Source organism: Schistocerca cancellata, chromosome 1 (genome assembly GCF_023864275.1).
Source record: "Schistocerca cancellata isolate TAMUIC-IGC-003103 chromosome 1, iqSchCanc2.1, whole genome shotgun sequence".
Classification (NCBI taxonomy): Eukaryota; Metazoa; Arthropoda; class Insecta; order Orthoptera; family Acrididae; genus Schistocerca; species Schistocerca cancellata.
This window is the reverse complement of record NC_064626.1, coordinates 762,286,048-762,310,588: the sequence shown is the minus strand read 5'-3', so window position 1 is coordinate 762,310,588 and position 24,541 is coordinate 762,286,048. Positions and strand designations below refer to the sequence as shown.

Below are 24,541 nucleotides of genomic sequence, written 5' to 3'. Positions count from 1 at the left end.
TAGCTTGTATTTAGATGAGGCAGTTTGCTTTCTCTTATCATAGTTACTCCTTGTCGACCTAGTCACTTCTCAAATTCTGAATCAAATGTGTGCTGGTCGCTCTCACTTTTTTAGTGAAGTAAGTACAGTCCCCGCTGTTGCTGTCTGACTCTGCACTTTTTCCGAAATTTTTATAGTAGTAGGGATTGTTTGGAAAGGACACCTTAGTTATACTGTTTCAAAGTAACCAGTTTTGGATGGTACTCCAGTCAAAAAGCCAACATGATAGCCAGTGTGATACGGTCATCAGGGAACCTGTTGATTAAATGCCCATGACAATACTAAACTTAGAGACGATGCCAAAGTGGTTACTTTCTGCCCCAAACTGAGTAGGAAGTCAACTGTGGCCAAAGATTGCTGCTTTGACGTAACCTAATTGAAACAAACAACGGTGAGAGTATGTTATCTTAATAGGTTCCGAACACAGCTTCAGTGATCGCACATAATGTGACTGCTCAGTTGTGGGGAAACTAATGGCATATTGCGTAGCAATGTTAGCAGCCACTGCCTATTCATTTGCATTCATGCTTCATCAAGCATTATTGGGACATGACAGTTTCTGAACTGAAAACCTTGAGACATGAAACACCCTTTTATTGATTGTGAATTTAACAGCCTTTAGCACAGTGTATAGATATTTTCCCATGAGCAAACACACACTATTACCAAATGCTGCATCACCTCATTAAGAGGGAAATCAGAGAAACTAATAATATTCCACAATATGTGGCAACAAGAATCTTCCCTACCCAATGGAAGAAAAACATAGTTCGTCAATTCTGCAACCTGGGAAAAGTCTGGCATGCAGAGCAAGTTTGGTTATCAACTGATTAGCTTAACAGCAACTCTGTGCAAATACTGGAGCAGGTGGGTAATGTTGTTCCACCTTCATGAAAACAGCGATCGTTCACTTTTGTAGCTTCAGGATGTAGGCAGTTGAATGTTTCACAGGCAGGCCCTATAAAATCAACCAAGGTATGTAAAGGAATCATCCTGCATCTGTTTTGTTAACGCAACTAGTAGTAGTGTTTTAGATGTGAGGTTTGTAAACATACAGTGGAAAGACTTAGTGAATTTTTGTGTATACCCTGCAAGTATTCCAGTTTTATTGCTTTTCAGAATGAAAAATCAAGAGCCTGCCAACCAAAGATGGCCAATAATTCAACTGTAAATGAAACAGCTAGGTTTTAAAACTACTTTATTCTGCATCAGTCCTCTTCAGTCTGGTCCAGTCAATGAATTGCACAGTTCTGTCATTTGAGAAACTGTGTTAATATTCATAATATGCCCTTCGAATAATATATTTCTCACTCAGTGTCATTGCAGCTATTTAAGTATGGCTGTTGAAAGTGAAAGGTTTTTATTTTGCTCTTCAGGAACGGTTGCAGCCGACAAAACAAAATTGTTCGCACGGAAAATGCGTACGGTGTGTACATACACATCACAATTGCTTGCAACACTTTTGCCCTTCATGACCATTTTATATTGTACTGGTAACATGCCATACCAGTGAGGCATACAGTGCACAACATTGAATAATGGAAACTTTTGGTAAGAATATCAAACAATTAGGAAAAGACAGTTTGCTACTTACATTAAGGTGACATATTGAGTTGCAGGCAGAAACAATTAAGGCACTTACATAAAGCTTTCGGCCACAGCCATCATCAGCGAATGAGAAACACACCATTCATGGGCACAACTGCCAACTCCAGCCTCTCAGGCCGGAATGCTAAGCTGTGATTGGCAGCCATGTGCATGAGGTGTGTTTGCTTGTGTGTCTGAATGGTGTGTTTTTCTCTTATGCTGATGAAGGCTATGGCTGAAAGCCTTGTGCCTCTTAATTGTACCTCCCTGCAACTTAATGTGTTGTCTTTAGGGTAAGAACCAATCTGTTTTTTCCTACATTATACAAAACTCATGCCAATTAAACATTATTTACAAAAGTATAGGAATCAATAGCAATTGTGAAATATTTTGTAATTTGACCATAAGTGCAAGATGCCATTGCTGTGCCTCACGGTCAGAGTGCTGGGTATTAGCCTGTTGAACCAGAGTTCAGTTCTGCCAAGTGGCCAATAGTTTTTGCCCCTGTTGTGTTAGGTGCCGAAAGTCTTCCCTTGGTAAGTTATTGTCTTAGTGAGCGCAACACTGGTGTATATTTTTTGTAGTCTTTCAAACTCTCAAAATTAAAAAAGAAATTCCATCCAAGTTATTTTAAAGGCATTTGTTTTGTAGGAGTAAGAGAATATTATGAGTAGGTCATTTTAGATTAATCAGACTTCTAGCAAAATTTTATGTATTCTGAAGATTGTATTGGAACTGTATGAGTGAATAACTCATCAAACAATTATTAAATTTTTTGTCATGAATGAAATTGGTAATGATATACTTTTAATCAAATTACGCACTCAAATGTAAGCACTAAACTCGACAGCAGTCCTTTTGCCCTTTTATTCAGGAACATTGAAGTTCAATATCACTTTAAATTTTGAAAAACAATTAAGCCCAAATTGAGTTGCCAAAGAGAAATTTGTGTGCATGCATAAAACTATTCATGGAAGTAATGGACAAAATGGGAAAGCAGATGCAGCAGAAAAATCATTAAGATGAAATTGAATAAGAGTTTATTGATAAGCTCATAAATATTGGTCTCAAAGTATTTACACATACTCTGGGAAAAGTAAGTTAAATTATTCAATGTAATGGGTCTGAATAAGGTGTTAAAATTGTCATACAATATTTATTAAAACCTGGTTGGATGTGTACAATGATCCGCTAGAGATATGCATGTACAAAATTGAATGACCTTCCAGTTGACAGGCCAAGTGTGGAATATAATTTTACAGTTAGTGGGATCATTTCTCCATAATTTGCAAGGAAAATAGAACTCGCTAATTTCAGAGACATGTGGCCTGAATATGCTGAGTCTTTGTGGCAGTAAATGACTTTGTTAGTCATCTGTGGCGCAGTGTTATCTTACGCACACCTTGGTTGTATTCATGTTATGTTTGGCACTCATCTACAAACAAGAAAAAAGTATCAGAGGGATGTGAATGTTAAGTACTGCCACGGAACTCCAGAGCCTCAAATGACGCCACACAGCTACCACATAACTATACAGTTTTGCTCTGACTTGTACATTAAGGCAGAAATATCTCTGTATTTCAGACAGGTAAGCGATATAGTACATATAAAAACAGTAAGCAGTAATTACACACAATCACAGAAAATCAAAACGGTCTAAAAGTAAAATCGTACAATAAGAACAACAAATGGTGTTAAAAGTTAGTTACGTGTGGCGCTGTCACTGTTTCCGGTGTGTGTTGCTTTCCCATTGGTGCAAGTTCGACACAACCGTAGATACCAGAACTTATCAAGATGCGTGAACAGTTTTGTTTTGTCGACGTATGTGTGGTTGTCATCCCATACTTTCCAAGACTACTTCAGTAAATAACCCATCAAATTCTGCCTTCAAATTCTGCCTTGTAAAAGGAGGAAAGAAATTTGTTTCTTAATGGAATATGCAAACAACGTTGTATTGGAATTTGATATCTCTGGTAACTTCTATGGCATAAGGTAGATAACAAAGTACGAAAATTCCTCCTGTAACTGAATGACTTGTGCCCATGATTCAGGAAGGTACACTAGCTCCTTGACCTTACAATGAATAGGACTCTCCATTTCTGTTCCCAAACATTTGTGCTCAATATATTGTAGGTTACTGTTATAACCATGAACCATGGACCTTGCCGTTGGTGGGGAGGCTTGCGCGCCTCAACGATACGGATAGCCGTATCGTAGGTACAACCACAACGGAGGGGTATCTGTTGAGAGGCCAGACAAACGTGTGGTGCCTGAAGAGGGGCAGCTGCCTTTTCAGTAGTTGCAGGGGCAACAGTCTGGATGATTGACTGATCTGGCCTTGTAACACTAACCAAAACGGCCTTGCTGTTGTGGTACTGCAAACGGCTGAAAGCAAGGGGAAACTACAGCCGTGATTTTTCCCGAGAGCATGCAGCTTTACTATATGATTAAATGATGATGGTGTCCTCTTGGGTAAAACATTCCGGAGGTAAAATAGTCCCCCATTCGGATCTCCAGGTGGGGACTACTCAAGAGGACGTCATTATCAGGAGAACAGAAAACTGGTGTTCTACGGATCGGAGTGTGGAATGTCAGATCCCTTAATTGGGCAGGTAGGTTAGAAAATTTAAAACGAGAAATGGACAGGTTAAAGTTATAGTGGGAATTAGCAAAGTTCGGTGGAAGGAGGAACAAGACTTTTGGTCAGGTGAATACAGGGTTATAAATACAAAATCAAATAGGGGTAATGCAGGACTAGGTTCAATAATGAACAAAAAAAATAGGAATGCAGGGAAGCTCTACTACAAACAGCATAGTGAATGTATTATTGTGGCCAAGATAGACACGAAGCCCACGCCTACTACAGTAGTACAAGTTTATATGCCAACTAGCTCTGCAGATGATGAAGAAATTGATGAAATGTATGATGAGATAAAAGAAATTATTCAGGTAGTGAAGGGGGATGAAAATTTAATAATCATGGGTGACTGGTATTAGACAGTAGGAAAAGGAAGAGAAGGAAATGTAGTAGGTGAATATGGATTGGGGCTAAGAAATGAAAGAGGAAGCCGCCTGGTAGAATTTTGCACAGAGCATAACTTAATCATAGCTAACACTTGGTTCAAGAATCATGAAAGAAGGTTGTATACATGGAAGAGGCATGGAGATACTGGAAGGTTTCAGATAGATTATATAATGATAAGACAGAGATTTAGGAACCAGGTTTTAAATTGTAAGACATTTCCAGAGGCAGATGTGGACTCTGAACACAATCTATTGGTTATGAACTGTAGATTAAAACTGAAGAAACTGCAAAAAGGTGGGAATTTAAGGAGATGGGACCTGGATAAACTGACTAAACCAGAGATAGTACAGAGTTTTAGGGAGAGCATAAGGGAACAATTGACAGGAATGGGGGAAAGAAATACAGTAGAAAAAGAACGGGTAGCTTTGAGGGATGAAATAGTGAAGGCAGCAGAGGATCAAATAGGTAGAAAGATGAGGGCTTGTAGAAACCCTTGGGTAACAGAAGAAATATTGCATTTAATTGATGAAAGGAGAAAATATAAAAACGCAGTAAATGAAGCAGGCAAAAGGGAATACCAACGTCTCAAAAATGAGATAGACAGGAAGTGCAAAATGGCTAAGCAGGGACGGCTAGAGGACAAATGTAAGGATGTAGAGGCTTATCTCACTAGGGGTAAGATAGATACTGCCTACAGGAAAATTAGAGACCTTTGGAGAAAAGAGAACCACTTGTTTGAATATCAAGAACTCGGATGGAAACCTGGTTTTAAGCAAAGAAGGGAAAGCAGAAAGGTGGAAGGTGTATATAGAGGGCCTGTACAAGGGCATTGTACTTGAGGACAATATTATGGAAATGGAAGAGAATGTAGATGAAGATGAACTGGGAGATAAGATATGGTGTGAAGAGTTTGACAGAGCACTGAAAGACCTAAGTCGAAACAAGGCCCCGGGAGTAAACAACAGTAGAACTACTGACAGCCTTGGGAGTGCCAGTCCTGACAAAGCTCTCTACCATCTGGTGAGCAAGATGTATGAGACAGGTGAAATACCCTCAGACTTCAAGAAGAATATAATAATTCCAATCCCAAATAAAGCATGTGTTGATAGATGTGAAAATTAGTGAACTATCAGTTTAATAAGTCATGGATGCCAAGTACTAACACGAATTCTTTACAGACGAATGGAAAAACTGGTAGAAGTCGACCTTGGGGAAGATCAGTTTGGATTCCGTAGAAATATTGGAACACGTGAGGCAACACTGACCCTATGACTTATTTTAGAAGCTGGATTAAGAAAAGGCAAACCTACGTTTCTAGCATTTGTAGACTTAGAGAAAGCTTTTGACAATGTTGACTGGAATACACTCTTTCAAATTCTGAAGATGGCAGGGGTAAAATACAGGGAGCGAAAGGCTATTTACAATTTGTACAGAAACCAGATGGCAGTTATGAGTCAAGGGACATGAAAGGGAAGCAGTGGTTGGGAAGGGAGTGAGACAGGGTTGTAGCCTTTCCCCGATGTTATTCAATCTGTATATTGAGCAAGGAAACAAAAGAAAAATTTGGGGTAGGAATTAAAATCCATGGAGAAGAAATAAAAACTTTGAGGTTCGCCGATGACATTGTAATTCTGTCAGAGACAGCAAAAGGCCTGGAAGAGAGTTTGAACGGAATGGACAGTGCTTGAAAGGAGGATATAATATGAACATCAACAAAAGCAAAATGAGGATAATGGAATGTAGTAGAGTTACCTCGGGTGATGCTGAGGGAATTAGATTAGGGAATGAGATACTTAAAGCAGTAGACGAGTTTTGCTATTTCGGAGCAAAATAACTTATGATGGTCGAAGTAGAGAGGATATAAAATGTAGACTGGCAATGGCAAGGAAAGCGTTTCTGAAGAAGAGAAATTTGTTAACATCGAGTATGGATTTAAGTGTCAGGAAGTTGTTTCTGAAATTATTTGTATGGAGTGTAGCCATGTATGGAAGTGAAACATGGACAATAAATAGTTTAGACAAGCAGAGAATAGAAGGTTTCGAAATGTGGTGCTACAGAAGAATGCTGAAGATTAGATGGGTAGATCACATAACTAATGAGGAGGTATGGAATTGAATTGGGGAGGAGTTTGTGGCACAACTTGACTAGAAGAAGGGATCGGTCAGTAGGACATGTCCTGAGGCATCAAGGGATCACGAATTTAGTACTGGAGGGCAGCGTGGAGGGTAAAAATCGCAGAGGGAGACCAAGACTAAGCAGATTCAGAAGGATGTAGGCTGCAGTAGGTACTGGGAGATGAAGCAGCTTGCACAGGATAGAGTAGCATGGAGAGCTGCATCAAACCAGTCTCAGGACTGAAGACCACAACAAAAAATAATTTGCAACATCCTGAAGACCACAACAACAAATAATTTGCAACATGTTTTTTAAGTTTTCTTGTAGTAACATATGTGTTAACAGACTGTAATTTTCAGAGCAGGAAAAGTGGGAACCCGTTTCTTGTGCACATATGGCCTTAATTTTTTTTTTTGTCTCGGCATTTCTTTTCAGTAAGTGTTCACTTCTTCACTCCCATTTAGTTCCATATCTTTGATTTTCTGGCCTGTCTCCCTCCTCCCTCGCACTACTTCTACTACATATAACGAATGCACTTTCTGCTCTTATTAACTTGCAAGATGTTTTTTCAGTGATCGCTGTCTTGCTTATTTATTACCCTGTTGTCCACTTTTAAGCTCTGCATGAAACCTCCCAGCCTCTCCAGGTCTCTTCCACATGTATAATCTTCTTTCAGCAAGGGTAATCATTATGCTTTGTAAAAAATACTACCAGCCAAAGCTCTTTCATTCTTATTGCTTAGGCCATGTGTTTGTATTCTTCCTTCTCCTCCTCTTCCTGCTATTCAATTCCAGTCACTCATCACAATTAAATTTATGCCTCCATTAAATATTTGAATAATTTCCTTTCTCGCCTTACATTCTTGCATTCTCTTCATCTGCAGAACTAGTTGGCACATAACTTATAATCTCTGCGGTGGGTATGCAAACGCGCGCGCGTATGTATCTGTGCAGCTTTGCAAAATCAGTTTTTTTTTCACTAAGTATTTCAATTCTCTAAAACACAAATGGTTGCACAAGAGATGTACAACCAGGAGGAATAATAATCACTAATCCGACATCAAAAATTTACAATGCCTGAACCTTCTGTCCTGTATAGGAGTCAACGAATAAAACAAAATCTTTGTTTTTGTAAAGAGCAATCAGGCATTCATTAAAATATTCTACTAGTCTTTCCTTCATTTTGTCACAATTACATCAGGGGTTTGTACAAGTGCCCTGTTCACCAGTTGCTGAACTTGTGGTCCAAATACACCATTGTTTCTTGCAAACACAAGTAAAATAAAGCAAAAAGAAAGCATGCTTTAAGGGCATATTGTAAGGTGCGACTGTGGGAATGTGACATGAATATAGTCTACACTACATTTAGTATGTTCTCCAACTAATGGAACTGTGTGGGTCAATTTCATTTTGTAGTTAAAGCCAAACTGATCTGTGTTGACAAATGCATCTTCAGACTGTTAGAATTGGATGTTATTTGGTGCAGTAAACTTCTTGGAATAGATCTTAAAGTTCATTGACATAGTTTTTGCTTACATATTTGATAATATTGCTGCTTGTAATTATGTATTTCCTTTTGAAAGTGAGTAACCTAAGCAGTGAAGCTTTAAAGTTCAGACCAATTTGTTTAGCCCCATGCGGGCACGGGGGTTAGAATAGGCCCGAGGTATTCCTGCTGTCGTAAAAGGTGACTGAAAGGAGTCTCACACCTTTCGGCCTTTATGTGATGGTCCCCTATAGGGTTTGACCCCCCCCCTCCTCTCTCTCTCTCTCTCTCTCTCTCTCTCTCTCTCTCTCTCTCTCTCTCTCCCCCCCCCCCCCCAAAAAAAAAAAAAAAAAAAAAAAAAAAAAACCCTGGAGAGCCAACCAATTGGGGAAAGGTGCCTTACATGGTGCATCGTGCATTGAGAACTTTAGCCCACTTTCTTGTCGTAGTATTGCAGTCCTGCTCATCCTCCATCTCTTGAGTGAAGACACCTTCCTGGGTGCATTTTTCTCCACCCACTATGTAGTGTTGTTTTCTGTGCTGACGGTCACTAGAGAATTCCTTGCATCTCATATCCAGCATGGTAGCAAGTCCGTTGTGGTGTGGCCCCTTGTACCCTGTTGTTTGTAGCCCCCTGACTACACAGGGATCACTCTGCTGATGCCTGTGCCATTAACTCCCCACGTATGCCAAGGAGTCACCTTGAGGCGTCGGGACTCCGGGCAATGGCCATCCTGCCAGGTGGCCTTTGCTGCGGCTGGGTGGTGCCTGTGGGGGAGGGCCCCTGGTCGGAGTGGTGGCATCAGGGCGAATGACGCACAATGAAGTGTACCATGCCATCACTTGCTGGTGATCAAACGCCAGCAGTCTCTAAGCGTACAAAGTCTCAGCACAATGCAAGGAAGCATGATCCTAAATTGTCACCCTCCCTGACCACACCATGGGAGGAACGCCAGGCTAAGGATGACAGCATACCTTATTCGCCCTGGTACATCTTATTTAAGAGAGATGATGGGGACTCCTTTGTCTCTATGAAGCCTCAGTTTTTTGTAGATCATTTAGAGGACAAGTCTGGAGAGATAGAGGGCTTGCCCAAAATATGGTCGGGGTCAGTCTTGATGAAAACAGCATCCTTTGCCCTGTCATGGGTATTACACGCTTGTGAGTAGCTGGGGGATGTTTCCGTTACCATCATACCTCATAAAAGCTTAAATATGGTCCAGGGTATTATATCCCACAGGGACCTTCTTTTGCAGTCTTGACAAGGAGCTGTGCGCCAAATTAGAGGGACGAGGAGTTAATTTCGTCTGGCGTCAGTCGGGGTCCGAGGGATAATCAGGTTGCCACGGGTGCCTTCATCTTGGCCTTCGAGGATGACACATTACCTTAGAAGGTCAAGGTGATAATCTGCCGCTGTGATGTCAAGCCATATATCCCTCCCCAAATGTGGTGCATTAAGTACTGGAAGTTCGGCCATATGTCTTCCCACTGTACTTCCAGCATCACATGTGGAGATTGTGGATGTCCATCCCATCCCAAGACTCTATGTGCCCCTCCTCTCATCTGTGTCAACTGTGGAGAGCATCATTCCCCTTGCTCACCAGACTGCAGGATTTTACAGCGAGAAAGGAAAATCGTGGAATACAAGACCCTGGACTGAATGACCTACACTGAGGCCAAGAGGAAATTTCAGTGCCCACATCCTGTGGCTATGACCACCACTTAAGCCACCGTTACGAGAGCAGTTGCAACCCCCTGTTCAATTCCGCGAGTTCCAGTCGGCTCTCAGAGCTGTGAGGCTACACCTGCCCCCTTGATGGTGGGAGGCACTTCCCTCTCTGTTGCCTCCGCAGCACCTACCTCGGGAGCACTGTCCCTCCAACCATCAGGGACACCAGTCCCCACTTCTCAGCTGGAGAAGCGTAAGTCGTCTTTGGCTTCTCTTGCTAGGAAGGGGTCCTTTGGTTCACCCCTTCCGAGCTTCTTGCTAGTGTGAACGATGACACCCGTGATTGGCTGAAGCGCCCAAAAGCAGCGGGTCATAGGAGCTTCACGATCATCCTCAGTCCTGGAGACTGTATCAGTGAAAGCCTCCCAGCCAGAGAAACCCAAGGATCAGTGAGTGAGAGAAACCCAAGGATCAGTGAGTGAAATCCAGAAAGGACAACCATCATTCCGGTGCTAAAACCCGGTAAAAATCTGCTTGATGTGGATAGCTATCGGCTCATCAGCCTCGCCAATGTTCTCTATAAGCTGCTGGAACATATGGTGTGTCAGTTGGGTTGGGTCCTTGTCATGTGGCTTACTGGCTCCATGTCAGGGCGGCTTCTGCCAGGGTCTCTCTACCACTGATAATCTTGTGTCCCTCGAGTCTGCCATCCGAACTGCCTTTTTCATATGTCAAAACCTGGTAGTTGTTTTTTTTTACGTAAAGCATACGACACGACCTGGTGAAGACATATTGTTGCCACATTGTATGAGTGGGGTCTCTGGGACTCGCTCCTGTTTTTTATCTAAAACTTACTGTTAATCTGAACTTTGTGTCCAGATTGGTGCCTCCCATAGTCCCCCCCTCCCCCCCATATTGATGAGAACGGCGTTCTGCAGGGCTCTGTATTGAGTGTATCTCTATTTTTAGTGGCCATTAACAACTTTTAAGCAGCTGTAGGGCTGTCGGTCTCCCCTTATCTGTATGTGGATGATTTCTGCATTTTGTATTGCTCCTCCAGTACTGGTGTTGCTGAGTGGCACCTACAGGGAGACATTCACAAGGTGCAATCATGGGCTCTAGCCCATGGCTTCCAGTTTTTAGCTGTGAAGTTGTATGTCATGCACTTCTGTCAGTGTCGTACCATTCATCCAGAAACTGAACTTTATCTTAATGACGATCCACTCACTGTAATGGAGATGTATTGATTCTCAGGACTGGTTTTTGCGCCCGATTGACTTGGCTTCCTTACCTTCGTCAGCTAGAGTGGGAGTGCTGGCAGCACCTCAATGCTATCTGCTGTCTGAGCAACACCAACTGGGGTGCAGATTGCTCTACGCTGCAGCAGCTCTTCAGAGCTTCAATCTCGCCTTGATTATGTGAGTCTGGTTTGTAGTTCGGAGGTGCCCTCAGTGTTGCGTTTAAGTGACCCAGTGCACCACTGTGGCGTTCGCCTATCGATGTGAGCTTCTAGAATTGGTCTGGTGACCACTGTCCTGGTGGAGGCGGGAGTCCTTCCATTGCGGATTGGACTTGTACAACTGCTCGCCAGTTATGTTGCACACATTCGTAGTTCTCCTGAGCATCCAAATCACTGTCTCTTCTTCCCACCTGTGGCAGTTTATCTCCGACATTGGCGGCTCAGGATTGCTTTTCGCGTACGATCCCTTCTATCCAAACTGGAGTCCTTCTCTTCACCACCTCTACTTGAGGTGATTCACATACACCTCCTGGTGTACACCTCGACGGAAGCTTTGTATGGACCTTTTCCATGGCCTTAAGGATGCTCTCTGCTGTCACTTCCTCTCGATTCTTCCCCCCAGGGTGACCACGGGGCCCCAGCCCTCGCAGCACTGCTTCTATTTCTGTGCTACTTGTCTCCTCTTCTCCTGTCCTTTTCCCATCTCCTGGGGAGATGTTTTGTGTATTCACAGCATCTTGAAGCTCATTTGCGTTGGTTTGCTTGTAGGAATATTCTCTCTTGCACTGCCCTTTCTTCCTTTCCTCCTTATCGCCAATCACCAAAAATCAAAACAATCATCGAAAGGCAAACAATCTTCCCCCTCTCCGACTTGTCTGCCCTCTTGGACTCATCAGTCCTTTTCAACTGACCAGCACCGGGGAAGCTCCATTGATCCCACTGAGTTGATGGACGAGGATGCTCCTCTGTGGATTTCAGTGGCTGTTCTCCCTTGACAGTTTGCCCTAAGCGACCATCAAGATATTTCTTCATTCTCCAGCCCTTTTACAATGGAATATCCGTGGCCTTCCATCTAACAGGGTGGATCTCCAGCTGCTCCTGTGATAGCAATGTCTGCTTGTAGTCTGTCTCCAAGAAACCAAGCTACGTCCTCAAGACCATTTTGCTCTTTCCCATTTTACTTCGTTACGAATGGACCTTCCTCTTACTGTGGGGATTCCTTCTCATGATGGGGTCATGCTGCTTCTACGTCATGATTGTCATTATTGCGTACACACACACACCTACAAGCAGTTGCTGCGCGTGTTTTCCTTCCCGAATTTACCTTTTCCTTCTGCACCATTTATATCCCTTCGTCTTCTGCTATCGTGAGGGTGGACCTGATGCAGGTTGTTGCTCAGATTCCTCCGCCCTTTCTGCTTCTTGCCCGTCATCCTCTTTGGGGCTCACCTGTTGCCTGCCCGAGAGGTTCCCTTTTGGCAGATCATCTTAATCTTGTGTGTCCTAATACTGGTGAATCCATGTTTCTCTCTGATTCCACACACACTTATTCCCACTTAGACCTCTCGATCTGCTCTGCCCAGCTTGCTCGTCGTCTCAAGTGGTGTGCTCTTTCCGATACTTACTCGAGTGACCACTTCCATTGTGTGACTCGCCTGTACAACCATACCCCATCACAGTGGCCCGCTCATCGGAAATTCTCTCTTGCTTACTGGAGGCTATATTCCTCCTTGGCAGTATTTGACGAATGGCCATTTACCAGCTGTGATGATCAGGTCGAGCACCTCGTGGACGTTATTCTCTCGGCTGCCGAATCCTCTATCCCTTGTATTACTACTCTTCCCTGTCGGGTCCCAGTCCCTTGGTGGACTGAGGATTGCGGCAGTGTACTTCGTGTCTTTCACCGTCATCCTACATTAACGAACTGCATCCGCTACAAGCAACTACGTGCGCAGTGCCGTCTCACTATTAAGGAAAAGAAGAAACCATGCTGGGTTTCCTTCATCAGCTTTCTCAACAGTTTTACTCCATCCTCTATCATTTGGGGTGGCTTGCACTGGCTTTCCGGGACTACTGCCCACTCCCAGATCCCTTATCTGACTGACGGGAAACGTCTATAGTCGACCCCGTCAATGTTTCCAACGCTTTGGGCCGGTACTTTGCGGAGGTTTCAAGCTCCACACACTACCATCCTGCCTTCCTTCCTCGGAAACAGGCAGCGGAGGAGGCTCGTGGAATCTCTTTTTGTCTCTTTGAATCGGAATGCTACAATACTCCTTTTACTAGGAGGGAGCTCGAGCATGCTTTTTACTCATCCAGGTCTTCTGCTCCTGGGCCCGATACAATCCACGTCCTCATGCTGCAGAATCTTCCTCCTGCGGGAAAACGCCTTGTCCTCGATACCTGCAATCGTATTTTGACTGACAGTGTATTTCCCACGCTTTGGCATTAACCTATTATTGTTCCCCTACCTAAGCCTGGTAAAGATAAATATCTTCCTTCCAGCTATCGTCCAATTTCCCTTACCAGCAGCGTTTATAAGGTGATGGAACACATGATCAATGGTCAATTAGTGTGTTGGCTGGAGTCACACCATCTTCTCACCAATACTCAGTGTGGGTTCTGAAAGCGCCGCTCAGCAGTTGATCATCTCGTCACCCTGTCGACGTTCATCATGAATAACATGCTGCAGAAGTGACAAACAATGACTCTATTCTTTGATTTGGAGAAAGCTTATGATACCTGTTGGCAGACAGGCATTCAACGTACTGTGCACAAATGGGGCCTTTGCGGTCTTCTTCCCACTTTCACCCGGGAATTTTTGACAGACAGAGTTTTCTGGGTACATGTGGGTTGCTCCTTATCCTACACCTTTTCACAGGTGAACGGGGTGCCTCAGGACTTCGTACTGTCGTCCTCTTCGCCATAGCCATCAACCCAATTATAGACATCCTTCCAGCTGGCATTTCCGGCTCTTTTCGTTGATGACTTTGCTATTTATTGCAGCTCCCAGCAGACGTGTCTCCTGCAATGCTGTCTTCAGCATTGTCTGGACCGTCTCTATTCGTGGAGTGTCGCAAATGGTTTCCGCTTGTCAACTTCTGGCGGTACAAGGCGTTTCTTCCCCCGTCCTTGCGACTGGGCCAAAATGCTCTCCCGTTCATGGATGCAACGAAGTTCTTAGGGCTTACGTTCAATAGGAAACTCAGTTGGTCTCCCCACGTGTCCTACCTGACTGCACGGTGCACCCGATCCCTCAATGTCCTTCATTTATTGAGTGGTATCTCTCGGGGAGCTGATTGGACTGTCCTCCTCCACCTCTATCGATCTCTTGTCCACTCCAAGTTGAGTTATGGATCCATTGTCTATTCCTCTGCACGGAAGTCTATCTTACGCCGTCTAAATACAATACACCATTTGGGGATCTATTTCGCCACTGGTGCCTTCCGTACTAACCCCGTTGAGAGTCTCTACGCAGAATCCGGTGAATTACCCCTGTCATACTGGCGTGACATCCTACTCAGTAGGTATGCGTGTCGGCTTTCTTCCATGCCAGGCCACCCAACCTTTGACCCTTTTTTTATGACATTTTTACCACAAGTACGAGATATACGTTTCTTCTCTGCAGCCTCCTGGTGTCCACTTTCGTCACCTGCTTCAGCAGCTGCAGTTCACACTTCCTGCCACTTTCCAAGTGGGCAAGAGCCCTTCACCACCTTGGCTTCAGGCACAGGTTTGTGTTCATTTTGACCTCGGCTCATTCTCGAAGGATTAGTCTCTCGAGCTGACCTATCGCTGCAGATTTCTCGAACTTCGCTCACAACTTGCCGATAGCATATTTTTGTAAACTGATGGTTCCAAGTCTGCTCACAGTATTGGCTGTGCTTTTGTTGTTGGGGATGATAAGTCTCAATACCAGCTCTCGACCAGTACACAATTTTTACCACAGAGCTTTTTGCATTCAATCAGGCTGTTCACTACATCCGGAGGCATAAGCTCGCTCGGTGGGTTATATGCTCTGACTCCCTCAGTGCCCTTCAGAGTCTGGATGATCCAGATCCAGTCCACCCCATTGTTCGACGGATCAAGGACTGCCTCCATTTATTCCCGGATGGGGAAGCCCAAGTGATGTTCATGTGGGGATCCTGGCCATGTTGGTGCGCCTGGGAATGACACTGCTGATCCTGCAGCTAAGGCCGCTGTCCATCTCAGTCGGCCCGCCTCTTACTCTGTCCCTTCACAAGATATTCTTACTTTTCTCTATCGGCGTATCGCGTCACTTTGGCATGACCATTGGTGCTCCCTTCATGGGAACAACCTCAGAGAAGTCAAACCTCTCCCAACAGCCCGGTCAACTTCCTCCTGAAAGTCTAGCCGTGAGGAAGTAATGTTAGCTCAGTTGCAAATAGGGCACTGCTGCTTTACTCATCGCCACTTGTTGACTGGCGACCTTGCACCCAGTTGCCCTTTCTGTAGCCAGTCATTAACAGTCAGACATTTCCTGTTCCTCTGCCCCTATTTTAGCCACTTACTTCTCAGGGTAGGGCTGCTGCCCACTTTGCCAGGCATTTTAGCAGATGACAAGCGAGCTGTGGCTCACGTTTTTAAGCTTTTTAAAAAGCAATAATATGACAAGAGATTTGATTTCTACCTGGTGACTCCGGTGTCTTGTCGCCATATTTTAGATACTCTTCGTAATGTCTGATGTTTCAGATTTGTTTTTTCTTCCTTTCTGTTTTGGATCTCGAAACGGTTTTTTACCCTCGCAGTCCCAGCATTTTATGGTTGTATACTGGGTGCTTATGACCTTCGATGTTTTGTGCCCTAAACCCAACAAAAAACCTAGATTCTTGACGTGTTCCGGGGCTCTGAAGTTGTTTACACCGACAGCCCGGTGGCTGATGGTAATTTTGACTTTGCCTATGTCCACAGAGGCCATGTTAGACAGCATTCCTTCCTCGCTGGCTACAGTGTATTCACTGCAGAGCTTGTGACCATATCACGTGCTCTTCAGTACACCCGTTCCTCTTCTTGAGTTGTTTTTTCTCTGTTCTGACTCCCTGAGCAGCTTACAAGTTACCGACCAGTGCTACCTTTACCATCCTTTGGCACTGAACATCCAGGAGTTCATCTCTGCACTGGAACGGTCCAGTCGTTCAGTGGTGTTTGTGTGGACCCCACGGAATCCCAGGCAATGAACTTGCTGACAGGCTGGCCTAACAGGCTACGTGGAAACCACTCCTGGAGATGGGCATCTCTGAAACTGACCTGCATTCTGTCTTATGCCGCAAGGTTTTTCAGCTTTAGGAGACGAAGTGGCATAACAATATGCACAACAAACTGCGTGTCATTAACGAGACACTGAATCTTTGGAAGTCTTCGCTATGGGCTTCTTACAAGGAATCAATTGTCCTATGTCGGCTCCGCATTGGCCATATGTGGCTCACACATGGTTACCTCCTCCGTCGCGAGGGCCCAGCTCAGTGTCGCTGTGGCTTCCAAATGACAGTCATGCACCTCTTGCTGACTGCCCACTTTTAGCTGCTCTGCAGTGGGCTTTTAACTTTCCCAACACCTTACCTTCGGTGTTGGGCAACAGTCTCTCAACAGCAGCTTTAGTTTTAAGTTTTATTTGTGATGGTGGGTTTTATCTTTTCATCAGAGTTTCAACACGTCCTTTGTCCCTCTGCGTCCTCCACCCATGAGCTTTTAGTTTGACCGTTTTAATGTGTAGCAGAGTGGCTGGCTTCTCCTTTTTTTTATTCTCGAGGTCAGCTAGCCATGGTAATATGCTTTCTTGTTTTTAATCTCTTCTCCCTTTTTCTTGTCCTATTTTGTCCATTGTAGTGTTTGTTGTCCTTCTGTCAATCTTCTGGTTCTTCCTTTCCCCTTTTGTGCCGTACGTCTTATTTTTCTTTTTTTCCTTGGGTAATTGTTCTACTGGGAACAAGGGACCGATGGCCTCGTAGTTTGATCCCTTTCCCTCCCTTTTAAACCAACCAACCAACCAATTCGGTTAGCGTAATGCAATCCCCAAATATTTAAGTCTTCCATGAACAAAACTTAATTTCTGGCTAGAATAAATTGTTCGTATACGTGGTTTCTAATTCACTGAACTTCCGTCTTCAGGTTCCATCTTGTTCCACGACTGCTTTAAAGCATTTAACTGTGTGTTTTTCTTTCCTCCATCCCTTTAAACTTATTGAATTTATTTGTAACGTCACTCTACAATCTGTCTTTCAGTTGGTTTGGATTTTATTGGAGCATTTCCTTCATGTAACCTAATGAAATGCCATCAGATTGACTTCACAGCATCTCTTATTTGTATAGATTATAAACATTCCCATCTTGTACATACAGCCCTGCAGCAATCAACAGTGTATCTCTTTCAACACTTATCAACAAATGAAGGAAATAAAGCGTACAAATATTGCACATTCCTTACTTTGGAAAATATTCATGGATCTTGTTATGTAGGTCATGAGCTATATTTGCAGGACTCATGTTGCCCATGGAATATCACTCGTGTATTTAACATGCACACATCCAAAGACACAAACAATCCTTTGCCAGCCAGGCAATAGGAATCCTCTCTCCGCTGTGTACTGTGCGTTGTGTGTTTAATTTCGTTTTGACGTCTGTCTGTTTAGGTGTTGCATCCTTGTACCACAGTGTGATTATCTCGCATCTGCCTTACTGCTTACAGAGAGGGGTCAAAACCAGTAGCAGGTTTATATCTGAGATCTGGTGTGTTTTCACCAGTACTCAGCACCGGGATCCTGTGATTACAAGGTGATGAGCCAGTAAACCTACATAATCTGCAGCAGCAAGATATTGAATGAGCCCTCAGGCACATTATTGAGTGCACAAGATCATCCTTCCAGTCCCTTGCTGTAATTTTCCTAAGGGTTACCATTATTAGCTGTAAGCTCGAACAGCATACAATTAACAGATCACTACTATTTTGCAGTTGTACCCTTCCCCAAACACAAGACACAGCAGAATTCACAACAGGTGTCTTACTGGCTCAGTTTCAGTTGAAGAATCTCAAACTTGGATGGAAAGTGTTAAAATACCCAGAGTAGAGTTCGTGCAGAATACTGTGGCCAGTAGATGTGTGAACGGCAGGGCACACTTGAAGAGAGTGGTAGCGGTGGGAGCTGCAGGCAGTTGCTGTAGGGGAAATGTCGAGTGTTGGAGGGGAAGTGCCATTCTAAACTGAAGCCTTCACTCAAATGTTTTATAAATATGAAGTGGGTCCCCACCATGCCCACACTTGCATGGTGACCATTCAAAAAGATCTGTCACATCTGCTTTGGCTAGTACTGAAAAAGAATTGTGCCAAAAATGCAGTGATTTATTTTTGCCTGCTATGTTAACCATTTGTAAAGAGAATTGTCAAGTGTACCGAATTAAGAGTGAAACCTATACCATTCTCATGTTGCCATGTTAACATATGTAGTTGCAATTGAGAGAGAATTCTGAAAGAGTGGTTTATTAAATTAAGTTTATTAAATAATGAATTGAGGACAAGGAAGGTCAGTATCTCATGAAACAGCACATCCTCAGTACAAAATAAACATGTAGTGTCTTCACTTATGGTGTTCCAAAACCCATAGCATTTATCATTTCACCAGCTGTTGATGGCTCTTATAAATTACATTCTTTCATTGACAAATTTTGTAGTTTGTGGAAATAACATGGTCGATACTTGAAGTTTTGCATAATGACCATACATAAAAATGCTCTACTCATTGCATGGTATCATTTGCCAAAATCTCATTTCAATATCTCAGTTTATGAAATATGAGGAATGTTGTGGATATTTCAATCTGGCTTTATCACTGGCACAGTGTGATCTCAAATATGTGTGCTATGTCAGATCAGTTTTCTTGAGATTCAATATGTTAGCTAAATTTTGTGTGTTTCAACATATTATGTTAGATGCACCAAACACAGAACCATAGTGACCCCTATTTTTCATTGCAAACTTTTTAGAATTTTGTACAATGTCTACTTCCACGCAACTATCACAATGACTATGACCATTAACAAAATGATTGGTACATCATAATGAATCTGACATAAAGCTACAAGTAAATTACAAATGAATTTTTTAGTGAATAGTTTCTGTAAAATTGTTTGAGAGAGTTTGCAGAGCATGCGTCTTGATTGTCATCGCCAGCCGTCCAAAAGGTGACTGACAGTGTCTGCCTCCCATTCTGAGCAAATGAATGAACTCTGCCAACGCATTGGCCAAAAATTAGTCGCTTTGCATAGGCCCCCATATCCTGTATTGACTCTACCTCCTGGTCTCCGCATCTCCTGTACACTTAGTGCTATGGTGCTCTGCTACAGTCAAGTAGAGGAGTGGAGATATATATGTACTTCCTGTAGAATATACAGTACCACAAGAGAGAATAGCATTTGCAGTGCCTTTGGTATCTGTGATATCTATCAGTACTTTACCCTGGGACATCAATTCCCTACAGCTCTCAACACTTCACAGCAGTCAGGCAAATTCCAGCTGCTTGTGAACAGTAACATTCTGTCCCAGAGAATGGCCTTCACACTAGGGCTGCATTCTTATTGGAGCAATTTTTTCATGCTTAAGTGGAAGCTGTGACAGTATAATTTTTGGTAAGGCAATGTGGTTTGTAGTTTCCAAAATCTGATGATTACTTCAGATAGAATGCAGATTATTTTTCTCGGGTGTATTCTTCAAAATAAACTTTTGCTCATTTGTAATGATTGCAGTTTTGACGAAATGCTAAAACCTATTTTTCCTTGGCTTTGTATTAATGGTAAAAAATTAAATTTCTGTGTTGCTGTTGTCTTGATTGGAGAATCATTAGTTTGTATTAAAGTTGTTTTTACTTAGTTTCTTTGCAAATTTTAAATGTAAATTGAGGGGATTGGCTCCATTGCAGCAACTGCACCTAATATAAACAGCAATAAAATTTGTCAGATATAGTTGCAGTGCTAGGTGCAGGAGAAGAGATGCTTTCTTGATATTCAGATATACATCAAAACAAAGAAGACTCAGTGCAGCTTTTGCTTAACTTAAAGAATACATGAAGCAAAAGTGTTGACGGCCTTGAATTTTGTTTGTACCAAAGTGGAAGTTACTCATAATTAATGTCAAACTTTGAGTGTTTTTACAATAGAATTTAACAGGCAGTAGTAGTTTTTCATTTGTTAACTTGATTGGAAAAGTAGTAATAACACATTTTGGCTGAGCATTGTGTCCAAACTGATCAGAGGTGAACAGAATTTGAGAACATAAATATGGGGATCACATATTTTAGAACAGATACCTGCAAAAATTGTCAACAACTAAGGTGCTTAATTCAATGACATCAGGAAATAAGTAGTTCGTATATTGTCTTTGTTAAGTCCTCTGATTTTATGAGACTGGAAATTTTAGCAGAATTGAAAAGTAGTGTCAGTAGATGTCTTTCTAAAATTGCTGAGGCAACATGTTGACAGAATCAACCAGTAGGAGTTGTATTCCTATACAGCTGGTATTGTCATTATCATTTTGGATCAAGTGGACCAATGAAATACAGGTTGTACATAAAGTTGGGGAACACTTTGTTATTTATTGCAGAAGAACTAAACATTTTACAGGTGTAATACATATTGCATTTTGAAAAGAAACTCTGATTTATTTATTTATTTATTTATTTTTTTTTTTTTTTAACAAACATTCCATATGTGAACCACGAGTGACCTGGCAGACGTCAATAAGGTAATCTAATTCTTGCCATACCAGTCCCAGCATGGCATCGTTGACTGTGGCAGTCAGTTCCTGTATTCTCTTCTGGAACTCTGCTACATCACATGGTAGAGGCGGTACATACACCACATCATTAATGTGTCCCCATGGAAAAAGTCACACAGAGTGAGATCTGGTGATCGGGGAGGCTATTTTGTCAAATGCCTGTCCCATTCTGTAGCACAGCCGATCCATTGATGCGGCAGCTCAGTGTTCAGGTATCCATGAGCTTCACAATGAAAATGGGGTGGAGCCCCAGCCTGCTGAAAGATGAACGGAGAGTCCGATCGCATTTGAGACATCAGCCATTGCTATAACGTGTCAAAGTAGGAATATCCAGTGACGGTGCTCTTGGCGAAGAAGAATGGTCTGTACAGTTTTCGATGTGACAAGGCACAAACAACATTTACCTTTGGGGAATCGTGCTTGAATTCAATGCACTCGTGTGGATGCTTTGTAGTCCAGATTCGACAATTATGCCTATTCACTTTCCTGTTAGTGTGAAAAGTGGCTTCATCTCTAAAAATGAAGCGATCCTTATTCAGTTGTTGCAACTGCGAAGAAAACTCTAAAAGCTTGTCTTTGTCGTCGTCGTTGAGCTTCTGCACTAGTTCCAATTTGAATGGTTTGGGATGCATGAGACACTGATCTCTTTGGACTCCTTACAAATGTTATGAATGTCTCTCGTACGCATTCCAAATTCACTTCGCTCACTGGGATGTCAGCTTCTCTTTGCCGGGTACAAGCAACCCGCCGTAACGAATTTAATGAATTTGTTGTGCCAGTGGTAAAGGGCCGTGTTGGTGGCTTCTTCCCGTACTAGGTTCTAAACATAAAACTCGAACACACAGAAAGCTCGCTCCGCACCTAAATTCGACATGTTTGCAACGACCGCTGACTATCAGCAAATTAACAGACGAAAAACTTTCAGGGTTTCTCTTCAAAATGACATATGTATGGTCTACATCATTTGGTTCTTGTGCAATAAATAATTGAGTGTTCCTGGACTTTATGTACAGCCTGTATAAAATATAGATTTCAGGGCATGCAATGAATAATAAATGAAACATAATGGGATCAGCTGTGTAGTTTAGAGCAGAAACTTAATTTTAAAATGTTCCTGTGGTCTTTTATGAGGAGTTGAACTACTACGTAGTGGGTTTAGATCTGAGTGATGAAATTTTAGGTGTTACTGTGATGAAATAATGAGTGCCTTGTGTGCTATACTTCTGTATCTGTCTGACTTCACTGAAAGTCATGTTAATCTGTCAAATCTTAATTATATGTTTCCTGTAGATATTATGAAGATCAAAAATTCCACAAACATTGTGCTTTTAGCTGACTGAGTTATTTATGTATTTTCTTTTTCTTTTTCAGATTGACTGACACATTTGCACTCAAAAATGAAAACCTTTCATCCTGGAGACAAGGTTTTTGCAAAAGTTCGCGGATACCCACCATGGCCTGCAAGAGTGGAAAATGTAGTAGCGTCAACTCCCAATAATGTGAAATATAATGTTTTCTTTTATGGTACTGCAGAAACAGCGGTTTGTAAAGTTGAAGACCTGTTTTTGTATTACGAAAACAAAGAAAAATATGGAAAACCAATAAAACGCAAAGGTTTTGCCCAGGCGTTAGCACAGATTGAGGGAAGAGAACCTCCACCTCCAAATATGCCAGGTAGTATTCCAACTACACAAAGTGCAGATGGTGAAAGTGAAGGTGAAGGAGACTTGGTCATTGATGAAGCACCGAGAACTTCTGTTTCAAAGCCATTAGTGCCTGATACTGCAGAGGACAAGAAGCGTCCCGTGAAGCGTAAACGTGTGACTGAAATTGGTCCTGATGAACAGGAAACAAAACGAACAAAGCGTCAGAGTACTTCAGGTAACCGGAAGTCTATGAACAAAGAACCTCTGCGCACTCCAGAGACTGTCGGAATACAGCCTTCTCCACAGAGAGCAGAGATTGTAAGTAGATCTGGCCGTAAAATTAAGCCAAAAAAGTTTGCAGATGATGATGACGCTGCTGCAGCTGCTGCATTAGAAGAAGGTGCCATTCAAACCACCATACTTGCTGCTGACGAAGGATCTTCTCAAGAACAAAAACCTTCAGTGAAAATTGAGAAAAGTTCTGCAGACATAGGTGGTGCAAAAGACCTTAAGAAAACTCTGAAAAAGAACCAGTCGGTGAGGGCAAATGCTCCATCAGGTCAAGCTGTTTGCATCCATATAAATACAGATGAAGAGAAAGCTCTTGAAGGTGCCCTTAAATTGAAGGATTTAATAGAAGCAGGTGATATTATTCCAAAAACTATGCAAATGTACCTTAAAGAAGAATCAGAAAATACACATGGCCAACTGTTAATTGAACGTCGGAAGAGTAAAATTAAATGGCTCAAAACAGAACTTCGCTTGGCACAGCTTGATGGTGCAATAAAAGGATGTCTAGGTTTATTGAGTGCAGATCCTGACAAATGTTTGCAACATTTAGATGAACTCGCTGGTCTGTCTATTGATCCCTTGATGCTTCTCAAGCAACCGAGTTTAGTAGAAACCATCAGGAGGCTTCGTCATTATGTGGGAAATGTAGACAAGTGGAATTTCTCAGAGCAACAAAAGGCACAGTTCTATCCCAAGACAGCCACAATAAGAAATAAAGCAGCCTACATTTACAGCCAGTTTAAATCACTTTTTACTGTTCCTGAAAATCAGTCATTTTGGAGTTCTTTTACAGAACGCAAACTAAAATTTCAGAAGGTTACAACAGCATTCCCTAGAGAGTGTGTCCATTCCTTCATTCAGGATTCAAAATAATCAGATCAGCTCAGAGAGTGTCTTCTGTTTATGTGTAATGGACTATTGGAAATTCAAATCTGTTAAATATTTGATTCTTCTTATGTACTGATGATCCTCGTATTCATACTACTTTTGAACAGTATTAACTGTTACAGAAAAACACAAGGTGTGAAAAATAAATGTAAAAAGCAACTGATTTGGTAGACAATGTTTTAACAACCTTACTATGTTAAAAGGACGATTCATAGTGGTTTGTCATTTTGTAGCTCTTTAAATTTGTATGGGCTGTTTTTATGTCCAGCTGTCCCATCAGTTAAGAATACAATGTAATGTTTTGCATGCTCTATTGTAAACTTAGTGAAAAAATTATGGATAGGTGATTGTTTCGTATAATAATATGAATTTTGTCCCATCTTGATAATCAATAAAGATCTGTATGTATATGTATCTAAACTCTTTAAGTTTGATTTCAGTTAATCGTATGCACTGTGCAGAAACTTTCTTGTCCTACATTTGATGCACGATTTTTAATGTTCACATTAATTTTCACTCCATTCCAGCCTGACAAAAGGCTTTTGGTAGCAAACCCTATGATGTGTTTTTTGTTAAAACAGTCAATCTTACCTGGATCAGATAAGTGATTGACAGCCAAGTGTTTACCAGAAAACCACCTAGGTTGTGGCCTCCTTTCCGCTCTGTGTTCTGTTCACTGTTGTTATATCAGTTGTGGTAACCTGTCAGTTGCAGACTGTAATATGTAACTTGTGAGTAATGGAGAACGTGTTGAGATTTAGAACTGAATTGC

At 42.3% G+C, this 24,541-nt stretch overlaps 1 protein-coding gene across 2 annotated transcripts in view; it reads left to right on the top strand.

Annotated features, from left to right (window-relative positions):
- LOC126186724 (PC4 and SFRS1-interacting protein-like) overlaps positions 1–24,183 on the top strand; it is a 49,809-nt gene extending 25,626 nt beyond the window's left edge. For both annotated transcript variants that reach the window (XM_049928235.1, XM_049928236.1), the window contains exon 3: positions 22,316–24,183. In XM_049928235.1, coding sequence (XP_049784192.1) covers positions 22,342–23,754 — 1,413 coding nt within the window. In that variant the 5' untranslated portion in view covers positions 22,316–22,341 and the 3' untranslated portion in view covers positions 23,755–24,183. The remainder of the gene's footprint in view (positions 1–22,315) is intronic.
- Positions 24,184–24,541: the final 358 nt, after the last annotated feature.